Source organism: Danaus plexippus, chromosome 4, assembly GCF_018135715.1.
Source record: "Danaus plexippus chromosome 4, MEX_DaPlex, whole genome shotgun sequence".
NCBI classification, from domain to species: domain Eukaryota; kingdom Metazoa; phylum Arthropoda; class Insecta; order Lepidoptera; family Nymphalidae; genus Danaus; species Danaus plexippus.
The window spans coordinates 1337542-1358568 of record NC_083538.1 but is presented as its reverse complement, the minus strand read 5'-3'; the positions used below and the strand labels follow the sequence as shown (position 1 = coordinate 1358568).

The following is a 21027-nucleotide window of genomic DNA, read 5'->3' as shown; positions in this document are numbered from 1 at the left end:
AATACGCTAAATTTCAGGCTTTAAGGTAAAAAAAATAATCTCTGATATATGCACATTTCATCCGCGGGAAGAGCGAAGCGCGTTACACGCTATTGACTATACAGTTGTTTGCGGTTTGTTCTTGCATTTATTTTGATATTATTAGGGCTTATTTACAAAACATTTAGGGGCCGCAAGTACGACACCCGCGGGCCGCGCGTTGCCGACAGCCGCTTTAACACATTATTCATTTCTTTCTATGAACAACTCCTGTGTTCATGAGGACGAAGTCGCGAGCAAAAACTAGTACTATGTTTATAATTGATTCATAATGTTTTATACATTTCAGCATATTGGACGAACATAATGAAGCTCAAATAATTTCACCAAAAACGTGTCATTTTTATATTTTTAGTTTTATAAAATCTCAGTGATTCTTAAACCATTACAAAAATTATATGATAAACATTATATGTACAATTTTCAACATAGGTGAAAACATTTAAACAAACGCAATTATACACAAACAGACATGTGTACATACATACATATATATTATATACTAGGCTTGTTATTTGGTATTCTGCCTATTCGGCTGTGTTTAGTAATTTCGGCCGAATACTGTCTATACTAAGTGAACATTTTATTCTGCTGAATACAGAATACTTATGACATATGATTTGTAATAGGAAGTTGATTGGCAAAACTAAGACAAGAACGATTCATTACATGTTTTCAATTGTCTTACAATCATTTAAGTAGTCGTTGGTACATCAAACAGATGTTTTATAAAATTAAAGAATTTTTCGCAGCGTTAACAAAATTTAGAATAAGAAGGTTTTGGTCTTCATCATCATTAGCCTATTGGAGCCCACTGCTGAGCAAAGGCTCTTCTCACATGGAGAAGGTTAGAGCATTAATGACCACGCGTTGTCAAGACGGCTTGGCGATATCAATCTTATAATTTGAAAATATAAGACCAGGTTTTCTCACGATATTTTCCTTCACCGCCCGTCAGTGGTGTCTAAATACTCTTAGAAAGTACACATGACACGGAAGAGATCACATTGGTACTTACCAAGTTTCGAACCCGCGCCCTCACGTATGAGAGGCGGGCCTTCAACCTCCAGGCCACCACGACTTGAAGGTTTTGATGCAGAAAGATTATTTTTTATAAATTTTTAGGAAGTAGCTCATTTCTTTTTGACTAATTTTGTTTGATTGAGTACATTAAAACGAACGAGAGGTAAACAATCACGTCTGAACAAGATTAGGCGCTAAAATCCGGCTTAAAATTTTTGCCTAAAATTCGATATTCGGTATACTCCCAAATATCCTATACGCTGCAAGCCTAATATAAACACAAACACAGACCTCAGTCGCATAACCCTCCTCACTTGAACTCCGGCGCAGTGAAGCAATAAAATGTTAAGGTATACAAGTGAAACGACACATATAAATTTAATTATTTTATTTCGTAGTACAGTAATAGAAAATTAGCTGAATTTAATTCAGAAAAATTTGTGTCAATAGAAGGCAAGAAAATAGATTATATTTGAGTATTGTATTGATAAGTTAAGTATAAGTGTTGATCACAGTCAGGCGTAGCAGTAGCCGTCGTTCTGATAGCACCACTCGGGCTCCAGGGACTCCGCTTTGATGCCTTTACGGACGAGACGCTCGCTGGAACAAATTAACACACGCTAACACATGCAGATACTATGTTTTAATATTAATCTCCGTCAATGGAAATAATGTTTTCCGATTACTAGCTGATATTTTATTATTTTTAAAAACTACGTAGAAACGAGATTTCTCATCTCGTCAGCCCGTGGTCACGGTCGCTGCAAAGTAGACGAAACGTCGGGAGTGCGAAGTTTGAAATAATGAAGTAACGCGTAGTGACCGAAAATATTAGTTCCATTTAAATGAATACTCGCGAGAGTCTGAGATCTCATTATTAATTTCTATTCTCTGTGGACACCCATAAATGAAATAATGTTCCTGACACTAAGCTGTGGTTAAACTCTTTGGAAATTTTTTAAATGTCGTCAGAATCCACACAGAATCAGGACGTCGAGTCAATCAGGAAACGTAACGATGCGACTCACACCGCAGTAACTGTGAGCACAAGTACTGAACACAACACCAGAAAACTGTTACACAGAAAACATTTTTACCAGCGGTACTTCAACCGCTTAGACCTTTTCCAACCGGTGATGAAACTTCTTCACTAGCCGCATTTTTCCAGCTAAGACCTGCTCAGACCTGTTCCAGGTGTAGTTGTACTCACCGTACGTTCAACATCCGCCGCTCGGCCTCCCTCCAGCTGGTCGCGGGCTCCGCCCACAACCTCTCAGCGAGGGCGGCGGCCCGCGGCCACAGGCGACTGTCCAGGGTCGCTGAGTCAGACTGCTCAGACCACAGCGCTGCTTCACCACCTTCAATAATAAAAATGTTAGAAATTAGGTTAGAAATCCACGCGTTTAACAAATAAACTGTAACGGAGTATCTCAATGTAAAGCGGTTGGGGAAGTAAAGACTGATCTTTCTTTCAAATGAAATATGATCAAGTTGATAATTAGATGTGAATGCTATTATTTTATTTCTGGACAATATTAACGCGTGATAAACTATCTATTATGATGGGTCCATTACACTGCTTGAGTGAAAAATTACTGAAAGTATTACCCCCATAGTGAATAAAAACTAGAACTAACACTGGACTATCGCTTAGTTTACGTCAATTCCTTATAATCAGTACAAAGAAACACTAACATTGATCTGTATGGATTTACATTAATAATAATTTTCGCTTCAAAAATCTAAATCTCATTTCGTCTAATATTATCGTCACGAAAGTCAATTAACGTTTCTTAAAACGTCCGTTTGTCATACCTAGAATTTGATCTTGGTGGTCTCTCGCCATCTGTTTAGGACTATTTTCATAAACTTTCTGCCATCCGATGTACGGAGAGCACCAGTTGTTGCCTAGAAATACAAAAAAATATATTTAAAATAATCATATAATAGGCAAATTAGCGATACTAAGAATATATAAGGAGAAATTATTACCAGTTCCAACCCAAGCACCGAAACCGCAGTCGAAGTACAGGGCGTCGTAGTTGGACATGATGAGACGATAACCCTTCTGCAGGAGACCTGATATTTGAGGGTCTTCGCCAGTAGTCCACACCTGAAATATTATATATAAGATTTGGAAAAAAAATCATATAATAATAAGTTAACTTAACAAAATACATAAAAATAATCAAGAATTAAGTACATTTGTTTAAACTCACTTGAATAATGTAATCGTCTTTGTTTAAGAACTTGTCGACGTGACTGTAATCAGTTAGCGTGCTGGTCCATAGAATCAGTGGGATCCTTTTACCAAATGCCTGTAGAAAACGAATCCCGTAAAATATCTCTAATATTTCATTAAAATCAATATTTTTGAATAAAATATTATTATTTTAGCCATTTTATGAGTAATAAATTTCCCAAACATGTTAGAGTATATATAATGGAAAGGCAAAATGTACATTTAGACAAAATGTGTTTTTAGACGATATTATGGTCACCTTGTACACCCTATCTTGGGCTTTATTCTGGAAGTAGTTCCACAGTTGTAAATAGCTGGCCTTGTCCAGTCCCCAGCGGTTCTCCTCCATAAACTGCTGCACCTGGCGCGACGAGTTCCAGCAGCGCTCCGACACCTCGTCTCCACCCATGTGGAAGAGGTCCGACGGGAAAACATCTGGACATAGGATTGTTCGGTGATCATTTGTACTACACAACTATTACAATAATAAGGACCTGATAGCAAAGCTCGATTCATCTGGAATTACTGCACCTGTTAATTTTGCGTAGTAAATTACAAGTAAAATTCTCTAAAAATACGTTAAGACAAGTCACTGATGGAGCTGAATGAGAATGATACAAGAATATATAAATATATGTAGCGACAAATATGGGAAGTGACAGCATGTTTTAGATTAACGTCTTCTAACCGGCCATATCCGTGTAGATGTCTTGTAGAACATCGTACAGCTCCTCCTTGGTAGGGTTCAGTTGACCGCACGGAGGTTCCACGCAGTACGACGCCCAAGGTTCAGCCTGCGATACATAGATGGCGCTTTAAATATACTTTTTTATTTCTTTGAAATATCATTTGATTTATCTAACTGAAGATCAAATCAAGATAACTGTCAATACTATAGATGTAGGTCAACGAACTGATTAGATAATAAAACGTGATTTATATTTCGTTTTTATATATATGTATTTGGACGTATACAAAGTACTTTTGGAGTTACAAAATTTCATAATCTTGTAATAGAGAATATGCATAAAATTTTAAATGGCCTAAAATATTTTTTTCTCGAATACTTGTTATCGTCACATTATAATGAAAAGTTTTTTTTTTAATTTGCTTATTATTTAAACCCCTAAAATAATATTCAAAAACTGCAAAATAAGGGAGCGAAAGGCAAACTTCCAAAACGCGCCACCGCTGGTCGAACGAAATGTGATGAAATCTAATACGACATTGCATTCATCAGCGTCGAAACTCACACTGTTTTACAAGTGTTGTGGGAAAAAAAAGTAATTTAAACGTGTATTCTTGTTTGAAGTTTAGTTTAGATTTGTAGTGAACTTAGGAAGATGACTGAAGCTGGTTTTGTGAAAGCACAATCCGACAAACTACCTAAAATAGATGCATTTATGACGGTAGCATATTTTGCATCTAATCCCGATTTTACAAGCGCAGAGATCAGAGGAGTAAAAGCTGCAAGGTAATGACTATGTTTCATGATATATCTAAGACCATAAGATAGATTTTTATTCATAAGTGCACACAGCGGTTTACTCATAATACACCAAAACATAACCTATACACATCCAGTTGTCATTAAAATTACTCAGAAGCTTTTATTCTACGTCTATATAATAATTATAAACACATGTATTATCATTGAAGTTCACTCAAGCGTAATCACTTCGACTTTGTGTGTATCTGATAATAGATATAATGATTTAATGTTTATAAATTGATAAACTGATTTACGAGGACTATCTTGTAAGTACTCGTCTATTTCAGGTCTTAACGAGAATCTTACGGTGATTCAGCAGTTGGATACGTCCAAGTCAAACGAGATGGAGTCATATGCGTTGTTAAGGCATAAAAATTTCGTAAAACCACAACAGAAACAAACAAGAACAAAATGACGCCGACCTTAGCCTTAGAAGACAACCTTAGCAGGTTCGCTTTTAATTTGGTTAGGTAGAGAGAGGAGCTTGGACAGCGGAGTTGAGGGTTCAACGCGCGTTAGATAGGGGCTCCTTAAACCTACACCTGGGTCGCAAGTCCCAGGCACTGCTGAAGCTCCTCTCCCTGCAACGCGATGGACCCGGCACCCGCACGGTGAATCCATTGAATGCTGAGAGGTTTCGTCTCACCTTGAAGCAAACAGTGAGGTCTGTCTCCTGCCAGCCCTCGCCCACGTGTGCTGGAGCGTCAAACTCGGGCAGCACTCGGACTCCGCGGACACGAGCGAACTCCACCACATCACGGATCATCTCTTCAGTGTAGATCTGAAGATATGATATTAGTAAAATACTAAAGAATTGAAATATTATTTCATAGAAGCATACTCTATGAATAGAATTTAATATATAATTTTTACGGGTGTAATAGAAATAGATAAATACACACACACACACACACACACACACACACACACACACACACACACACACACACACATATATATATATATATAGTTCAAGTAAAAATTTAACTTTGTTGCAAATAAAGAAACATAGCAAGCCTCACAAAAACTTACTTTACTGGGACTGTAAGCTCCGTATTTAGTGAGTTCTGGCCGTCTCTTGGATACGAAGGGGAAACTTTGGCTGTCTGTGATGTGCCAGTGGAAAGTGTTCAGTTTCACGCTACTCATGGCCTCTGTCCATAAAACATACAACTAATAAGGATATTGTTTATAATGACGTCATCAAAAAAGTATTGAGGAGGATTTTGAATTGCAATAAAAACAAAATGGTTGCAAAGAAAATAATAAATTTTGCTATAATACGTCAAAAATATGTCATGACAAAGGTTCCAACCGATAGTCTCTTTGATGGAGTCGATAGAGAAATAGTTCCTCGCGGTGTCCAACAACACTCCTCTGTAAGGGTACACGGGTTTATCATCGATTGTGACGTCACGGACCATCTGTAAGGGACTCTCATTACTAAACGAACATGAAGAAATTAAAACTTATATTATTACTAGCAAACCCGGCGAACTCCGTTTCGCCACCAGATGGCTTCGTTTTATGTAACGTTTCGTTTGGTGATTAAAAGATGAAGAAAAAAATTTTTTTTTTGTTTTATATTTGAAATGAAAAATTTTATTTCATTTCACAACAGTAATGAATTCATTTCGATTAAAAAAATTAAGTGTTATTTAGTTGAACTTCTCTAAGTAAATGAAAGTGAATCCAAAGTAAATACTGAATCGAAGCGTTATACGTGTCCGCAAATTAACCGTTTCATTGAAGTGCTCTTTGGTAAACCACATTTTTTGTTTTTTGGTCTGACGTTAATACAAACAAAGCGGATGGTTTCCCAACTCGTGAACACGCAACGTATAACTGCCCATGTGAAAAACAATGATTTTCTAAATTTATCCCGCAAACACTAAGCGATTGGCCTTGCGACTTGTTAATTGTCATTGCGAACGCAAGGCGAACTGGAAATTGCAATCGTTTGAAGTCAAACGGAAGATCAGTCGGAATCATTGGTATTCGAGGAATACATACATTTTCACCTGCGTACTTTCCGTTAATAATGGTTGCCTCAATCAAATTCGGCATAAGTCTTTTTACCGCAAGTCGAGTACCGTTGCAAAGTCGCGGTGGATTCAAATTACGCAATATCATAATAACTGTACCAACTTTGAGTTGCAAGTTATGTGGTGGAAATCCTGGTAACTCCAGAGAGTTCAAAAACTCCGTTGGATAATGTACTACATCATCGGGATTTGTTATGGAATCAACGGATTTGTATGTCACCAAATCGCCATCGATTTTTGATTGAATGGTGAAATTCAGTGCGTGTACATCATTATTCTTTGCGGCAAGAATTGCTCGTTGACTTAACCAAGCATAATTCTGATAATTCTCACTAATGTTTGGAAAAACATTTTCAATAAGAGCTAGTTGAGAGTCTACAAATCGGCAAAAGTCGTTGGTAAGAGTAATTAATCCAGATGTCGCATCAACTGGGACTTTTCCATTTCCAACAGCTAACAATTGTTTTGAAAATTGTGCAGCACTTTGATCATTTTGAAGTTGAACTCTCATATTAGTGGTTAGCGATAATGTTTTTACGTTATTCCATAAAGGTGATGCCTTCAGGCAAGCATTCAATTCATCTGCAGGCGTTCCACGGGGAATTACTGGCAACGTCTGCCTGAAATCGCCTGCCAACAATATCATCAAGCCGCCAAAAATGTTGTTATTTCGCCGAAGATCCTTCAGTGTGAAGTTGAGTGCTTCAAGTGATTTCTTATGTGCCATTGTGCACTCATCCCAAACAATGAGCTTGCATTGCGTCAACAATTTTCCCATTGCACTGGATCGGGAAATATTGCATGTTGGAGTCTCAATTGTGTTTAAATTGAGTGGCAACTTAAGCGCAGAATGTGCAGTACGACCGCCATCTAGAAGAGTCGCCGCAATTCCAGATGATGCTAACGCCAAAGCTATGTCACCTGTTGATCGAATAGTGGCCAAAATCAATGAAATGACAAATGTTTTCCCTGTTCCTCCAGATGCGTCCAGGAAGAATAGACCACCAGTATTATTGTCCACCGCTTGCATTAATGTTTCGTATACTGGTTTTTGCTGTTCATTCAGCAACGGCACATTATTTTGAACGAATTCCTGCAATGTATCAACATTGTATTGCAGCTCTCGATTTAATTCTTGGTTGAATGCATCGTGTATTGATCGATTTGGTGCAATCATTCCTACTTCAATCAGTAGCTTGTTTGCAATAGTCAAGCATTGATCCTCAATCAGAATCAATCCTTCATTGTAGATTTCATCGGTTATTTGCATGTCAGGATTATTCGTTTGAATGCGCAAGCGATGCAAGATATCTTCACATATGTCGTCTTTGTATTTGTTCCATAACTGAATTGGTTGTGAAGGAGAACATGTGGTGATGATAATTGCGAACAGCGTTCGTATTTGGTACGCATTTGATGAAACAACTGAATCCGCAAGTGTTAAATCCCAATGAGAATCGTTCTCTAGCAAACCCAATAGTTGACATGCTTCTCGATATGTTTGGCATTGGTGGCCATTCACAGTTTTCAAATGCGCAAATGATTTTGGTCCACGTACATTTACCAACAGCAGTCGCAAATAAAAACATTCATCATTTCTAGGATGAACAGTATACATGCGACCTAGTGCATCAGTGGAAAACACCTGTGGCCAATCTGGAACTGGGGTTCCTTGTTTGCGACGTTGGAATTTCTTTGTTGATTGATTCCAAGTGTAATACTTAGGCATTTCAACGTACATCAGCGTCGCTGCGAATGGATCTGCTTCACACATTGCAAAGAAGCTAGTCAATGTTGTCGATGGTGGTCTCTCAGCTCGTTGTGCTGCATTAGCTTCAGTGAAGTAAACTCTTTGGCCATTTTCCAAATGCACTGCTAAATGTACAACTGTGGGATATCTTTCATGAATTAGAAATGAAAATAATCGCCACAGTGCTTCATTAGTACTGACGTATCTGCCCATTTGGAAGTTGCTGATTTCGTCATTCGCATTTTCCGACGCAATACCAAACACAGCCATGTCGCTGCCTTTTGTGACGTACTTGCACAAATATTTGATTGATTTGGCCGAATGACAACTCTCAACGTTTACATGTGTTTCAAAAATTCGTGATAGTAGCGGGCAATATGGTACAATGAATTCATTTCCGATCTCAATCTCTTGATTTTGAACTTTAACTTTGATAGTTCGACCATTATCTTCTTTTGAACGCCGACGATATACTGGATATCCGTCGTTCCCTGTAACTGTTTCAGCAACTAACGGTCGCGGATATCGTTTTGTGCACTTTCCATCAGTCATGCAAGGCGATAATGGATTTAATGCACCGCACGGTCCATGCACCATCTGTGTCGTCACAATGTCGTGTAGATGGGGATCAGTGACTGGATCAGGAATTTCAGCTGATATGATGTCATCCACTTCATTTGAATGTAATTTGTTCAGCAACCAAGTTAGGATATGAGCATGCGGTAGTCCACGCTTCTGCCATTCCACCGAGTACATATAACAACGTGTGTCACCAAAAACTCGATACTTAGTAAGCACATCCATCATGACCTTGAGTTTTTGCTGAAATACTCTGGCTATTATGTCATGGCGATCTTGCGGTTTTTGGCCCGGTTCCAACTCACGTTCAATTTCCGTCCACTTCGGATTGCAAGTAAACGTAATAAATAAATCGGGAGTTCCATAATTTCGCACGTACGTCATAGCGTCTTGAGCGTATTCGTGCATGTGGCGTGGGCTTCCGATATAAGATGATGGGAGAATCGTCAGACGTCCAATACTCTGAACATCACCATCTGAATGAATAGCATCACGCAAGTGTATATAGTCCTCAGATCGTAGCTTTGCCTGATTGAATCGGATGAACGCTAAACGTTCTGTCTCGACTTTGACATACATGTCGACAGCGAATTGCTGGAATAGCCGACGGCACTTCAGAATGACATTCTCCTCATGTGTACGAATCATCATACGATACGCATAGTAATTCATTGCGCTTAGATTTTTATTCGTTGATACGCCTGAAAATGCAAAATTAAATGAATTGTTAATGGAAACCAATAATAGCAATAATTAGTGTGTGAATATTTTACTTGTAATTGGATCGACCATCTTCAACGTGATGTCGTATCCGTCTTGCCCTTGCCAATAAATGATTGGATATTGTAACGCATCGTACAAACGATGTGTCTCGTTTACACGATGCATGATATTGCTTCTTCGCTGAACGACAATGTCTCGCGATTTAGTTGGATCGCCAACAATAATTGCAGCAACATCATTAACGGTGGGTGCATTGAATCTTCGCACATGTTCACCTGTTGGGGTACAATCCGCTCTTATGACAAATTTGTGCGTATCCGATGGCATTCGTTCCAATGCTGTTTTGAACATATTAACCACAGCGTTATTAGCGTGAAAAAATGCTTGCAACTGTTCAATAATCCGTCTCTTTAACTGTTGTGTTCCCTGAATATTACACCGCACATTCAGCTGATCCACCATCGACGAAATGAAATATATTTGCAGAAATTGATGCGGTTCATCTGGTGTTGGCACCATTGAACCATGCAAATGATATATTTGTCCTTGTATCTGTAATTGCAAACAATCATTTGTTAAAGAATTTGTTAAAGAATATGGTGTAACTTTTGATCGTGTGTGTTGTATCTTTTACCTTGCAAGTCGGCATGAAGCCGCCTTCTCGAATGATATTAGCTCCAAAGGAAGTCATGCGAAAGCAGTTATTGTATTCAAGGATGTGTTGAAGAAAATGGCTGGAATCGGGATCACTTCCATCGAACAATGGTTTCAGTGGCTGTGGTGGTGTAAGTAATGGATCCAGTTTGACTTTTCCACTTGCGCAGCACAATCCAGCCGTTTCTCTTTTGAACTTTAACGCATTGCAATATCGGCATACAGTCGTCATTGGTCCAATATTTAAATTTTCATCATCACTGTAGTTCGCAGTGGGATCATATTGGAATGCCAAGCGATTGTATGATGCCAATGATCTTCGTGTGCTCACGCGTTGTCTCAATCGGGCATTTTCTCTTATTATATTTTGTCTTTCTTCGCTTAAGTTCTGTGAATACACTTGTTGCTGACTTGCATGTCTTGTGCGGCGACCGATGTTCGCACGTCGTCCTCTAGGCATTTTTAACTATGGGCAGAGTGGTGAATTTAACCTCAAATGCACGATCCACGTAATTTACACAGTTCAACTTACCACCTTAAAGACAAATACCTGCTGTTGAAATTGAATAAAAATGTACACAATACACGTGATTGTTTTGATGGTTTCCAATTAAAATGTTAAGAAACGAATAACTTATTTTTTTTACTTTTTTTTCACAATTTCACACCGGTTTGTCACATGAAATTAACTGAGAAGAAAACAATAAGTAGCTGTCAAACAATGTGTCACGCACCGTCGCCATCTTCTTAAAATATTGGTTTGTAGTACATGCTATGTATCAGAGATGGCGCTGTATTAAAAAAATGATATCCCTATTTTCTCGCTTTTCTATTGAAATTTTCCTGAATTTTCTTGGCTATAAACCTCACGGAGCCCGAGACCTTTTCAACAAATGCAAAACTGTGGAAATCTGTTTGTGCGTTCTGGAGTTATAGCGTCAGGAAGGAAAACTCGACTTATTTTTATATTATAGATTATTATTAAAATTTACAGTATTCATGTTTTCATACAAATTGAGTGAACACAACAAAAAGAAGGCATCCGAACATAATTAAGTTAAGTATTTTTAAAAAGTTTGACTTTTCTATTTTTTTATTTAGAACGAACTCATGAAAAAAGCATCAAAATATAAAAACGTTCAAGTGACAAAATATGCCACGACTTCATGACGAGTGTAACCATAAAATAATACAAAAGAAATAACAATAACAACATCGATATTTTAAATACTAATTAGATAAAAAAAAATATCTGTTTATAAAAAGAACATTGTTTTGAATAGAAATTATAAATAGCCGTTACGAATAAACGACATAAGCTAAATATATTTGAATATTTAAAAAGCGAACTCTTTTCAAATGACAACAATGTCACAGAGGCGTTGTGTTATGCAAATATAATGGTCAACGATCGGCAAACCGGATCCGCGAGGACTCGATCTCATCTGAGGAGGTTTTTTATGATTTGTTACTTCTGAAGATGAGAGAACTATATTTAAATTTAAAAAAAAGCATTCTTCATAACGATATAGTTTTTACTTTGGCAGTATAATTTAAACTTTTGTTTTCGTTTACTTTCTCGACGTTTCATATTGACGCCACGTGAAGTAATACTTATGCTGTTTTATTATATAAGTATCTTAAGGGAAAACTTTTATATGAACCCCTATAACACTATATTGTTACGGAATTTTTTTCTTTTAATTTTTTATTATACAAAAAAAAAACTTATATCTTCCTAAACTATGCCAATATATATTATAACTTGAATTATTCTCATAGCAATAGTCGTAGGCGATAAAAAAAATCTAAGATATACATAACGAACTGTAAAAACATAACAACTAGTAAATAAACACTAATAACACGAATACAATATACATTAACATTTCTCTTTCAGTGACCAAGTAAAGGGCTCGTAAAATCTGACACTTATATTAAATTCATAACGACAGCAAATATTTTAATTTAAATATCGTTCACCTTTTAATATTAAGAAAACATTAGAGGTGACACACGCCATTACAGACACTAAAGGTCGAGTATCAAATACGGAAACTTTATTACCAACTTAAAAAATACCTTAAAACATCTGAACATATTATAATAGTAGAAGTATTTCGTCCCAAAAACAAAAAAACTCTATTATCAAGCTTTACAAAAATCATCGAAAACAGAAATAGGAATAGAATAATGCAGCAGGTCTTACCAACAAATGATTTTTAATCTCATCGTGGACGATGAGCTGCGACAGCGTCTCCAGACCGTGTCTGATACCGAAGAAGTTATTCCCAACGATTGTAGCGTTTATACGGTCGTTAGACTCCGGGGACACTCTCAACCTGTAGCTCTCGTCGAAATCGATTGAGAAGTCTACACGAACAAAAGATCTATTAAGAATAACTTTAGTCACGAATCAAAAATATGTAAAAATTATATTGAGCTCCGATTCGCAGATTCGAAACCCCTTTGAGTCTCGAACATTCATTATTCTGCCACTACAAGTTAATTGTTTGACATCTATTGTTAATACACTAAAGCAACATTTGATCATAGAGGCAATTTTTTTTTTTTTTTTGGGGGTAGTCAAACAAATTAAGCATATTTTTTTTAGGGAGTCAAAATGAATTGATAGGTTACCCGTGACGTCGGGTTTTTCGTTAACAAGATACACATAGACGGATTTCCCGGTCGCTTTTGGTATTATCCCGGATGGCACTGCGAGTGACACCAACTTCTTGAAACGCTGAAATTTATTTTAAACTTTAAACACATACTTAATATAGGACTCGACAACAATTAAAAAACATTTTATCTTTGTAGTTATTAATTTCAGTATGTTACAAGAAATACGTGAAAATACTAGATTCTATTCATTAACACCAATATGCAGATCCTGATCCCGCGCTTAATGTGCTCATTTAAGGAACTTCGTTTGACAAATAATTGAAAGTGTATAATAATTCCCCCTCACCTGACCGGCAGCGTTCATCAGATTATCTGATCTTCCACGCCTCTCGATTTGTAATTCTATATTATTTATATTGATCTTGGACAGGAATCGACCTAAGTCGGTATAACCCGTCGGCCTGGGCCACAGAAGACCTGGAAATACATATTATATATCGCACTAAAGCTAACGAAATGTTCGTATATTAAGATATTAAATATCTAAGAAATTAAATATCTAAGAAGATCTAAGTTTGCCTGTTTCAGGTATCTGTTCGTAGTAAATTGATTACCGTATTCGTTGCAGAACATCTTGCAGGCCTCGAGTGACAGCGCTGATCCCGAACTACCCGGTTCATGTTTCATCTTCTTACACGCTCCATCCTCACAGGACCACTTCCATGGCGGATGTTCCTCAGACCTCACGCTGATTGACGCGAAACATGACGTCACATACTTTAATTTTTATACACGAGGAGGTATTTACCACAAACATTTCGTGTAGAATTGATGGGAATCGTAAACACTGATTGCATTCATGTTATGCGAGGATTTCGTATGACAATAAATTTCTTCAATTTTATAAAGAGCGTGCACGTAACGTGAATCATTGATATGTTTATTTGGAACGCGTCGAAACCAATGTTAAAACAATTAACAGAATTGTTTGCTTCGTTAATAATTTGTGTTTGACATCCAATTAGTCGGTACGAGTGTTAATCCGATCCGCTGCGTTCACATTTTATGTTATAAATAATTTATTAAATGTATTTAATCAGCCATACTTATAATTTTGGATCCGAAAAACTAGCTGAGAGCCAACTGAACATATTTAGGAAACTTTAAAAGTATTAATCTCAGTACTTGTCAATTTCGATGTCAGATTAAGGTTTCCCTAACATTGATATCGTCAGTGATCCCCATACGATTGGATTTCGGCAGAACTAATGTCGCTAATCTCATAATCTTGTAATTCATCAATTTTAATTCTTACATTTAGGTGAAGCACATAAAATTACATTTACATTTTGTGTCCTTTTTCTAAATAAAACAGATTTACAATCTTATTTTATTATATGTAAGTAGGCAGTAAAGTGTATGTCAATAAATGAGGATTTGTTTGTTTATTTATTTTATTTTATGACTTCTAAGTATAAAGCATATCGTAAATGTTCTAGAAAGGAAACGTTATATTCAAAGAATGGGGATGATACATCGTGAGAAAATTTACATTTATTTACTTTAAGTGCGACATTTCATATAAAAAATCGCAAATAAAATAAGATGTTACACAGAATAAAATTTAATACTCACCTCTGTAGCGCAACCAGCAAACATATTATATTAAATAATAATTTTTGACATGACATTTTTTTATCTGTAACAAAGAAGAATTGTATCTATGAGATAAAAAAAAATCGAAAAATCATTCATAAAAATACCAAAAATACGATACCACACGGGTTATAATTTTAACGTAAACGCTTAAACACTAAGTTGCACGTAAAAAAAAATATTTTGTCGAAATAAAATTATATTTTATGTTCGAACTACTACATAACATTTTAGATATGAAAATATTATATTCTGCCTCCCAAGAAACATCGAAGTACAAGGGGGAAGGAAAAAAGGCGATGGATTTTTTATTTTAAAGGCAACGAACGAGAAACACGAACACTAAATAGATTTAATTAATAATAATAGAAAAGGCCGTCTCAATCAGATTAAATCATCACTAGCGACAAACTACAATTGAATAAATAATGTATATCTGTAAGCTATAAGCTACATAATATAGTATTAATATTTATTTTAAAATATAACAAGCATACATACATGCATGCTCTCGGGATTATATTCTCGCTAATAAACTGTTTTACAGCGATGATTTTGGATATTCATGCCTCTCTACCTTCAAAACGGTTGGTCGTATGAAAAAAAAGTTAAAACAAAAGTTGTAGGGAATTTTATAGCCTACAACTTTTATAATAAATGCAAATCTCATTTAACCGATAGGAAGCCAGATATTCGCGAAAAACCGATTTTTGTGACCTTTGACCTTGAATATCTTGAGACGCGGACACGATAACGATTGTGACTTTTGCAGCTTATTATCTTTCATTCCGAGGTTGACCCCTTTTTTTACCTAATATGACTGGGCTATTACGTTGTTGTTAGTAACGTAAAGAAATGTGAAATATCTTACTTCAACATTACCGACATTACAAATATAGTGAAAGAGATATGGTTTACAACTATAATGCCAAAGTGAGGTTAAACAATGCCTACAATCTAAAAAAAAAATATTTTAATTTTAAATATATAAACAACTCTTGAAATAAACCTTATTAATAAAAAAATGCTGACAATAAAAATATATATACATAAATATTACAAGCGACACCTCCTCCACTAAGATATAAGGTAAATGAATACTTAAAATTTAACTGGAGTGTAAATACGACCGAAGCCCTAAAGTACTTGATCTGAATATTTCCACCCGTCTAGGTCAAAATATTATAGCTACAACTTCTCTTTATTTATTTATTTTTTTATCAACGTCAAAAAATAAGATCGTATTCTAATAAACGATAAATTCGTAATCTTATATTACAACTAATATTATATCGTGATAAAAACTATTATGGCCCTTTTAAATTATCATTAATTTTATTGTATCAACAATAATTAAAATCTGCTTGAAATAATATGACGGTAAATTAAAACTCATTATTTTCAATGTTTAAGGTGTGTTAAGAGGAAAACAGTCCTACAAAAATCCGTTCACGACCACTCGTTGTCAGCATAATATATTATTATAAGTATTAAGATAACTGTGGCAATAAATTTATCTGTTTATATCCATACAATTTATAGCCAATGATCGTTATGTTTTTCAGCGTAAAACGGTTTTTTAACATTTTATCGACGGAGTAGAAGCCGGTCGAAGAATATAATATTTTAGCAAAGGACTCAATATTCCTCTTCAATATAAAAAAATCAACATAATCTTAATCTTAATTACAAAACAGTTCATTATCAGAATAATTGAAAAATTGAATACAATATTCAGATAAGATTATTAATGATTAAACCTAAGTATAACCTAGCCGCTTATACTAACAATACTAGTTTACCCTCCTCCTCCTCCCCCCCCCCCTAAAATATGACTTTGTAAAACATTTACGAAAGTAAAATCTAAAACAAATTAAAATAACGACATACCTGTTGTATTCCGCCAACGTCCACCAAGTGTCACGTATCGCGATATAATGCGATAGGAAAACGCCAAACAAACAATATATTCACTTCAAGAAAACTAGTTTTTGATCCAAATTCACATTTTTATAATTTTTGTTTGAAAGTTGTTAACAAGTTTATCCATCAAAAACAAAAACCCCTTAGTAGCTACTAAAAAAATTGTCAACTTACTTTGAAATTTGGTTTTAATCAAGAATATAAGTACTTTAGAATGACGATAAATTTATTTATTATATTTAGATTTAGATCGTCGCTATTAACTATCATCAATGTAATCACTTATTCAATTGTAAGTCCGATTTCAAAAAGTACATTTAGAACCTTAACCATTGATTGAATATAAGTACTACAAAGAATTGTTAACTTTTTGCCTTCAAGATTAATTGTTGTGTATTAAGTCATGCCACAATAATAAAGAGTATATGTGATCCAAACATACTGATATGTACGTAGAAAATATCTCGTGTTTACTAAAATAAATTACGAATAGGGTAGCTAATTTTGTATTCTTTTAAAATCTTAATCATGTGCAAGAATAAAAAGAATATGTGTAATAAAATCGCAAATTTAAATATGTTTGAAGTAATAATAAACAAAGGCCAAAGGTTTGGAAAAAAGAAAACATGTTTTGACATTCTAAATTGACGTTATATGTCACTTGTCACATAGGAGAAATTTGACGTTTATTCTTAGAGAAATCAATACGAAAGCAAACAATGCAAATACGAAACAAAATAAACCTATCATAAAAGTAAACTTACATTTGTATAGTTAAATATAGTCTCATAGATATGGATCCAGCACTTCTGAGAGAGCGGGAGGCGTTCAGGAAAAAGGCACTTGCAACGCCGAGGTACGTTTAGCATTACATACTTGCATACTCAGACTAACTATTCCCTTCACTTGCCATACGAATGCCAAATTACTTTCTATCCTCTCGCTCCCACTCGCAGGAATTAGTATACAACTTTCTACCTTTATATCGCTACGAGCATTATAAAACATTTGATATCAGAATTAAAAGGTTTTGTTACCAAATATTAAAGATAATATCAATTGGTAATTACTAATAGTATTTTATGGACGTGAATTACAATTTTTTAGTTTGTTTTCCAACACAATAGTAACCTTAATGTTATGATTTTACAGTGTTGAGAAAAAGAAGAGAGATGACTCCTTTAAAGATGATAGCAAGAAGAAATCAAAATCATCAAGCTCAGCAAATGCTGCCCCAAAAATTGATGCAACCAAGTAAGTGTAATCTTAATAAAATTTTATATTTTACCTATAATAAATAATATAATAATAAAAAAAAATCCCAACTAATTTTAACATATCAGTTACAAGACGATGGCTGGCAGTTCCTCCTATCGTTTTGGTGTGTTGGCTCGCATCGTCAGACACATGAAGTCCAGACACCAAGAAGGGGATGACCATCCGCTGTCGATTGATGAAATTTTAGATGAAACAAATCAGTTAGATGTTGGAAGTAAAATTAAACAGGTTAATAGTCTTCAATAATACATTTTACTATCATTTTATCTTCTCTTCACAGAATATTACGATTATTCCGGTAGCATTTTATTATACTATAATTATTGTATTGCAGTGGCTTCAGACTGAAGCGTTACAGAATAATCCTAAAATAGAGCACACATTTGACGGAAAGTTTATATTTAAACCAGTTTATAAAATTAAGGACAAGAAATCATTACTGAGGTAAGTTACTGGTAGCTTCATTGCTTTAATACGAAGACTACGGGACAGTGCCAACAGCATTGACAACAAGCTTGATTGTGCTTACTTATTATTGCTGCTCCATCTCCAGGGGGATGCAGCAGCAATAACAATATTAATATAACAGTTCTATAAGTTTTTTAATTGTTACTAACAAATTTTTGAGTGTATGCTACTTGATTTTTGATTATATAAAATAAAAAAAAAAATGAGTCTCTTTGGTAATCTCACACTGTTTAAATTATTTAATGATTCAATTTATGCAAGCTTAAATTAATTTGAAAAGAATTATGTTCAAAGGACCTTAAGGACATCATTTCTTTGAATTGTAACTCTCCTTACACAGTCCTAACAATTCATTCTCAATAACATCTCTTTTATATAGAATTAAAACAATGACATATAAGTTACTATAATATGTCTGGTGTTAAAAATTAATTTATGATTATTATCATTACAGATTACTGAAGCAACATGATTTAAAAGGTCTAGGGGGGATTTTTCTAGAGGACGTCCAAGAATCATTGCCGCACTGCGACAGAGCATTGAAAAGTTTAGCGCAAGAAATATTATACATAACAAGACCCTCGGATAAAAAGAAAATTTTGTTTTATAATGACAAAACCGCCACTTTAGATGTGAGTCACGCACACAAACATAATAATATGTAGATTTTAATACCTTGCCTTTTAAAAAAATAAAATCAAATCGGTAAGTCACTGACATGTTGAACTTAAAGGATAGTTTTATTTGTGTGTACGTAAATTTAAACTTAAAACTATCCGGGGAAAGGTCAACTATATTAACAAAAGATAGTAATCCCTTCTGGTAATTTTAAAATAAAGATTACTTCTTAATTCCCAAGTATATATGTGTATTAAAATTAAACAAACATTTAAGTACCATTGAGAACACTCCGGCGTTTTTAATATATGTATCAACATAAAATCACAAAACGAATAAACTAAAAGGAATAACTAAGTTTATGTCCAATTTATTGTGCTATAACTAAAAGACAACCTAAATGAAAAAAAAAAATGGCGTGGCAACGTGACCAAAACAAGAGGAACAACCTAAGGTGATCTCAAAACAGGACCTAAACTAATTACTATTCACTTTTATCATTTAGTTGCTATGTGTCTCTATGACATTTAGGTTGTATATATATATATATATTTTTATAGGTTGACGAAGAGTTTGTGAAATTATGGCGAGCCACGGCCGTAGATGCCATGGACGACGCCAAGATAGAGGAATACTTGGAGAAGCAAGGCATCAAATCAATGCAGGACCACGGCCCAAGGAAACCTGTGGTGCCCAAACGGAAGAAAGTCACCCAGAAGAGGAGGCAGTTCAAGAAACCCAGGGACAATGAACATCTGGCTGACGTACTCGAAACGTACGAAGATAATACGCTGACACAAAAAGGTGTCAGTATTAAATGAAATAATTATATTAGCTGTTGTTGTTTTATTGGGGGATTTTTTCTTTTAATAAGACCAATAATAAGTCCTATAAACAGTATATTTGTTGAAGTGCGAGTTATATTGTCGCGATCGGCTACATGGAATGACAAAAAACGATATCTTAGTAAATGTTATAATATAAATTTTAGTTGTTCGTAAACAACGCCATCTACTATTAAGTAGCTTTACTGTTGCTGTATCAGTAGATACTTATCTGTAGTTTTAACTACGTGTATTCTTTGCCGTAAAGAACTAATAAAACAATTTTTTACTAAAATGAAACCTGTCTAAACTGAATAATCACTCAGGAAGCCAAATTTCATGAAAATTGTAGGGACCGTTTATCTTTAAAACAAGTTATATAAAGGTATATGACTATTTCTGAATATAGAACATAGATGGCGCTTTTGGCATTAATATCGGCTGTTTCGACATTTTTGATTTGTAATACGTGAAAGTTATTGATGAATTTTCAGTGTGTTTGTATATTATGTTAAAGTACTTTCTAATATTGGTAATTCCCGTCAGGACAGTACCATGACAATAGCTACTCATATATACAGGTACTAAAGGAGGTAAAGGATTTTTTTATTCTTACTACTATCACTTGATACAATCGAGTCATGTCATTAATTCGATTTGTTGTAAAATTATTTATTATAATATTATAAAAACTCTGCTATCTAGTACTTTACTTCAATTATATCGTCTATTATTTCCATACCTAACGCTCAGTTATCAATTAACATCTACTGGTATATAATAGATCTTTTTATTATTAAAAAATTCGTATGATATTTAAGACTTATATTTTTTTTTTAAATTAAAATTCAGTATCTTTTTTTTATACACAAAGAGCGACTGGTCTTGCTTATATATGCTGGTTTCAACAAAACTGTATTTTGAGCTGTGAATAGCTTTCTAACAAACCGTTTATATTGCCACGGGTGCTTTCAAAAACGTTTATTTAAATAAAGATTATTGTGAAAAGAAGGCGACTAAGTAGCTATTAAAAATATAAAAACGAAATAATAAAGGACTTGGAATGGCTAGTGTACTATCTGTAT

The 21027-nt window shown here is 34.8% G+C and overlaps 3 protein-coding genes across 5 annotated transcripts; 1 reads left to right on the top strand and 2 right to left on the bottom strand.

Annotated features, from left to right (window-relative positions):
* Positions 1-1435: 1435 nt before the first annotated feature.
* On the bottom strand, positions 1436-17649 carry LOC116768328 (chitooligosaccharidolytic beta-N-acetylglucosaminidase). Of its 2 annotated transcripts, none has more exons than XM_061527398.1 (16): positions 17519-17649; positions 14811-14874; positions 13790-13923; positions 13522-13652; positions 13188-13293; positions 12757-12920; positions 6112-6220; positions 5829-5950; positions 5443-5577; positions 3993-4098; positions 3564-3739; positions 3282-3380; positions 3055-3175; positions 2878-2970; positions 2273-2420; positions 1436-1662 (listed from the first exon to the last, which is right to left on the bottom strand). In XM_061527398.1, the coding sequence occupies exons 2-16, from the start codon at positions 14864-14866 to the stop codon at positions 1578-1580; spliced, it is 1785 nt and encodes a 594-aa protein (XP_061383382.1). In that variant the 5' UTR covers positions 14867-14874; positions 17519-17649; the 3' UTR covers positions 1436-1577. The 2 variants fall into 2 exon arrangements, with proteins under 2 accessions (XP_061383382.1, XP_061383379.1); XM_061527395.1 differs by lacking the exon at positions 17519-17649 and adding an exon at positions 16722-16902.
* Positions 6272-11481, bottom strand: LOC133320139 (uncharacterized). Of its 2 annotated transcripts, none has more exons than XM_061527391.1 (4): positions 11080-11481; positions 10528-11013; positions 9944-10445; positions 6272-9871 (listed from the first exon to the last, which is right to left on the bottom strand). In XM_061527391.1, the coding sequence occupies exons 2-4, from the start codon at positions 11005-11007 to the stop codon at positions 6540-6542; spliced, it is 4314 nt and encodes a 1437-aa protein (XP_061383375.1). In that variant the 5' UTR covers positions 11008-11013; positions 11080-11481; the 3' UTR covers positions 6272-6539. The 2 variants fall into 2 exon arrangements, with proteins under 2 accessions (XP_061383375.1, XP_061383372.1); XM_061527388.1 differs by having other exon boundaries at positions 11098-11481.
* Positions 17468-19967, top strand: LOC116768329 (general transcription factor IIE subunit 2). Its single transcript, XM_032659018.2, has 6 exons — positions 17468-17610; positions 17907-18008; positions 18098-18260; positions 18367-18476; positions 18955-19132; positions 19679-19967. Exons 1-6 carry the CDS (start codon positions 17549-17551, stop codon positions 19937-19939), a joined length of 876 nt encoding a protein of 291 aa, XP_032514909.1. The 5' UTR covers positions 17468-17548; the 3' UTR covers positions 19940-19967.
* Positions 19968-21027: the final 1060 nt, after the last annotated feature.

What these genes read in the sequence shown, in the direction of transcription:
- LOC133320139 (XM_061527391.1), bottom strand. Translation starts at nt 11,007, where the DNA reads ATGCCTAGAGGACGACGTGCGAACATCGGTCGCCGCACAAGACATGCA. An exon ending in GCTTCATGCCGACTTGCAAG is followed by an intron (nt 10,446 to 10,527) that starts GTAAAAGATACA and finishes TTGCAATTACAG; the next exon opens with ATACAAGGACAAATATATCA. An exon ending in GATGGTCGATCCAATTACAA is followed by an intron (nt 9,872 to 9,943) that starts GTAAAATATTCA and finishes TTGCATTTTCAG; the next exon opens with GCGTATCAACGAATAAAAAT.
- LOC116768328 (XM_061527398.1), bottom strand. Translation starts at nt 14,866, where the DNA reads ATGTCATGTCAAAAATTATTATTTAATATAATATGTTTGCTGGTTGCG. An exon ending in GATGTTCTGCAACGAATACG is followed by an intron (nt 13,653 to 13,789) that starts GTAATCAATTTA and finishes ATGTATTTCCAG; the next exon opens with GTCTTCTGTGGCCCAGGCCG. An exon ending in CGAAAAACCCGACGTCACGG is followed by an intron (nt 12,921 to 13,187) that starts GTAACCTATCAA and finishes TTGTTCGTGTAG; the next exon opens with ACTTCTCAATCGATTTCGAC.
- LOC116768329 (XM_032659018.2), top strand. Translation starts at nt 17,549, where the DNA reads ATGGATCCAGCACTTCTGAGAGAGCGGGAGGCGTTCAGGAAAAAGGCA. An exon ending in TTGGAAGTAAAATTAAACAG is followed by an intron (nt 18,261 to 18,366) that starts GTTAATAGTCTT and finishes ATTGTATTGCAG; the next exon opens with TGGCTTCAGACTGAAGCGTT. An exon ending in GACAAGAAATCATTACTGAG is followed by an intron (nt 18,477 to 18,954) that starts GTAAGTTACTGG and finishes TTATCATTACAG; the next exon opens with ATTACTGAAGCAACATGATT.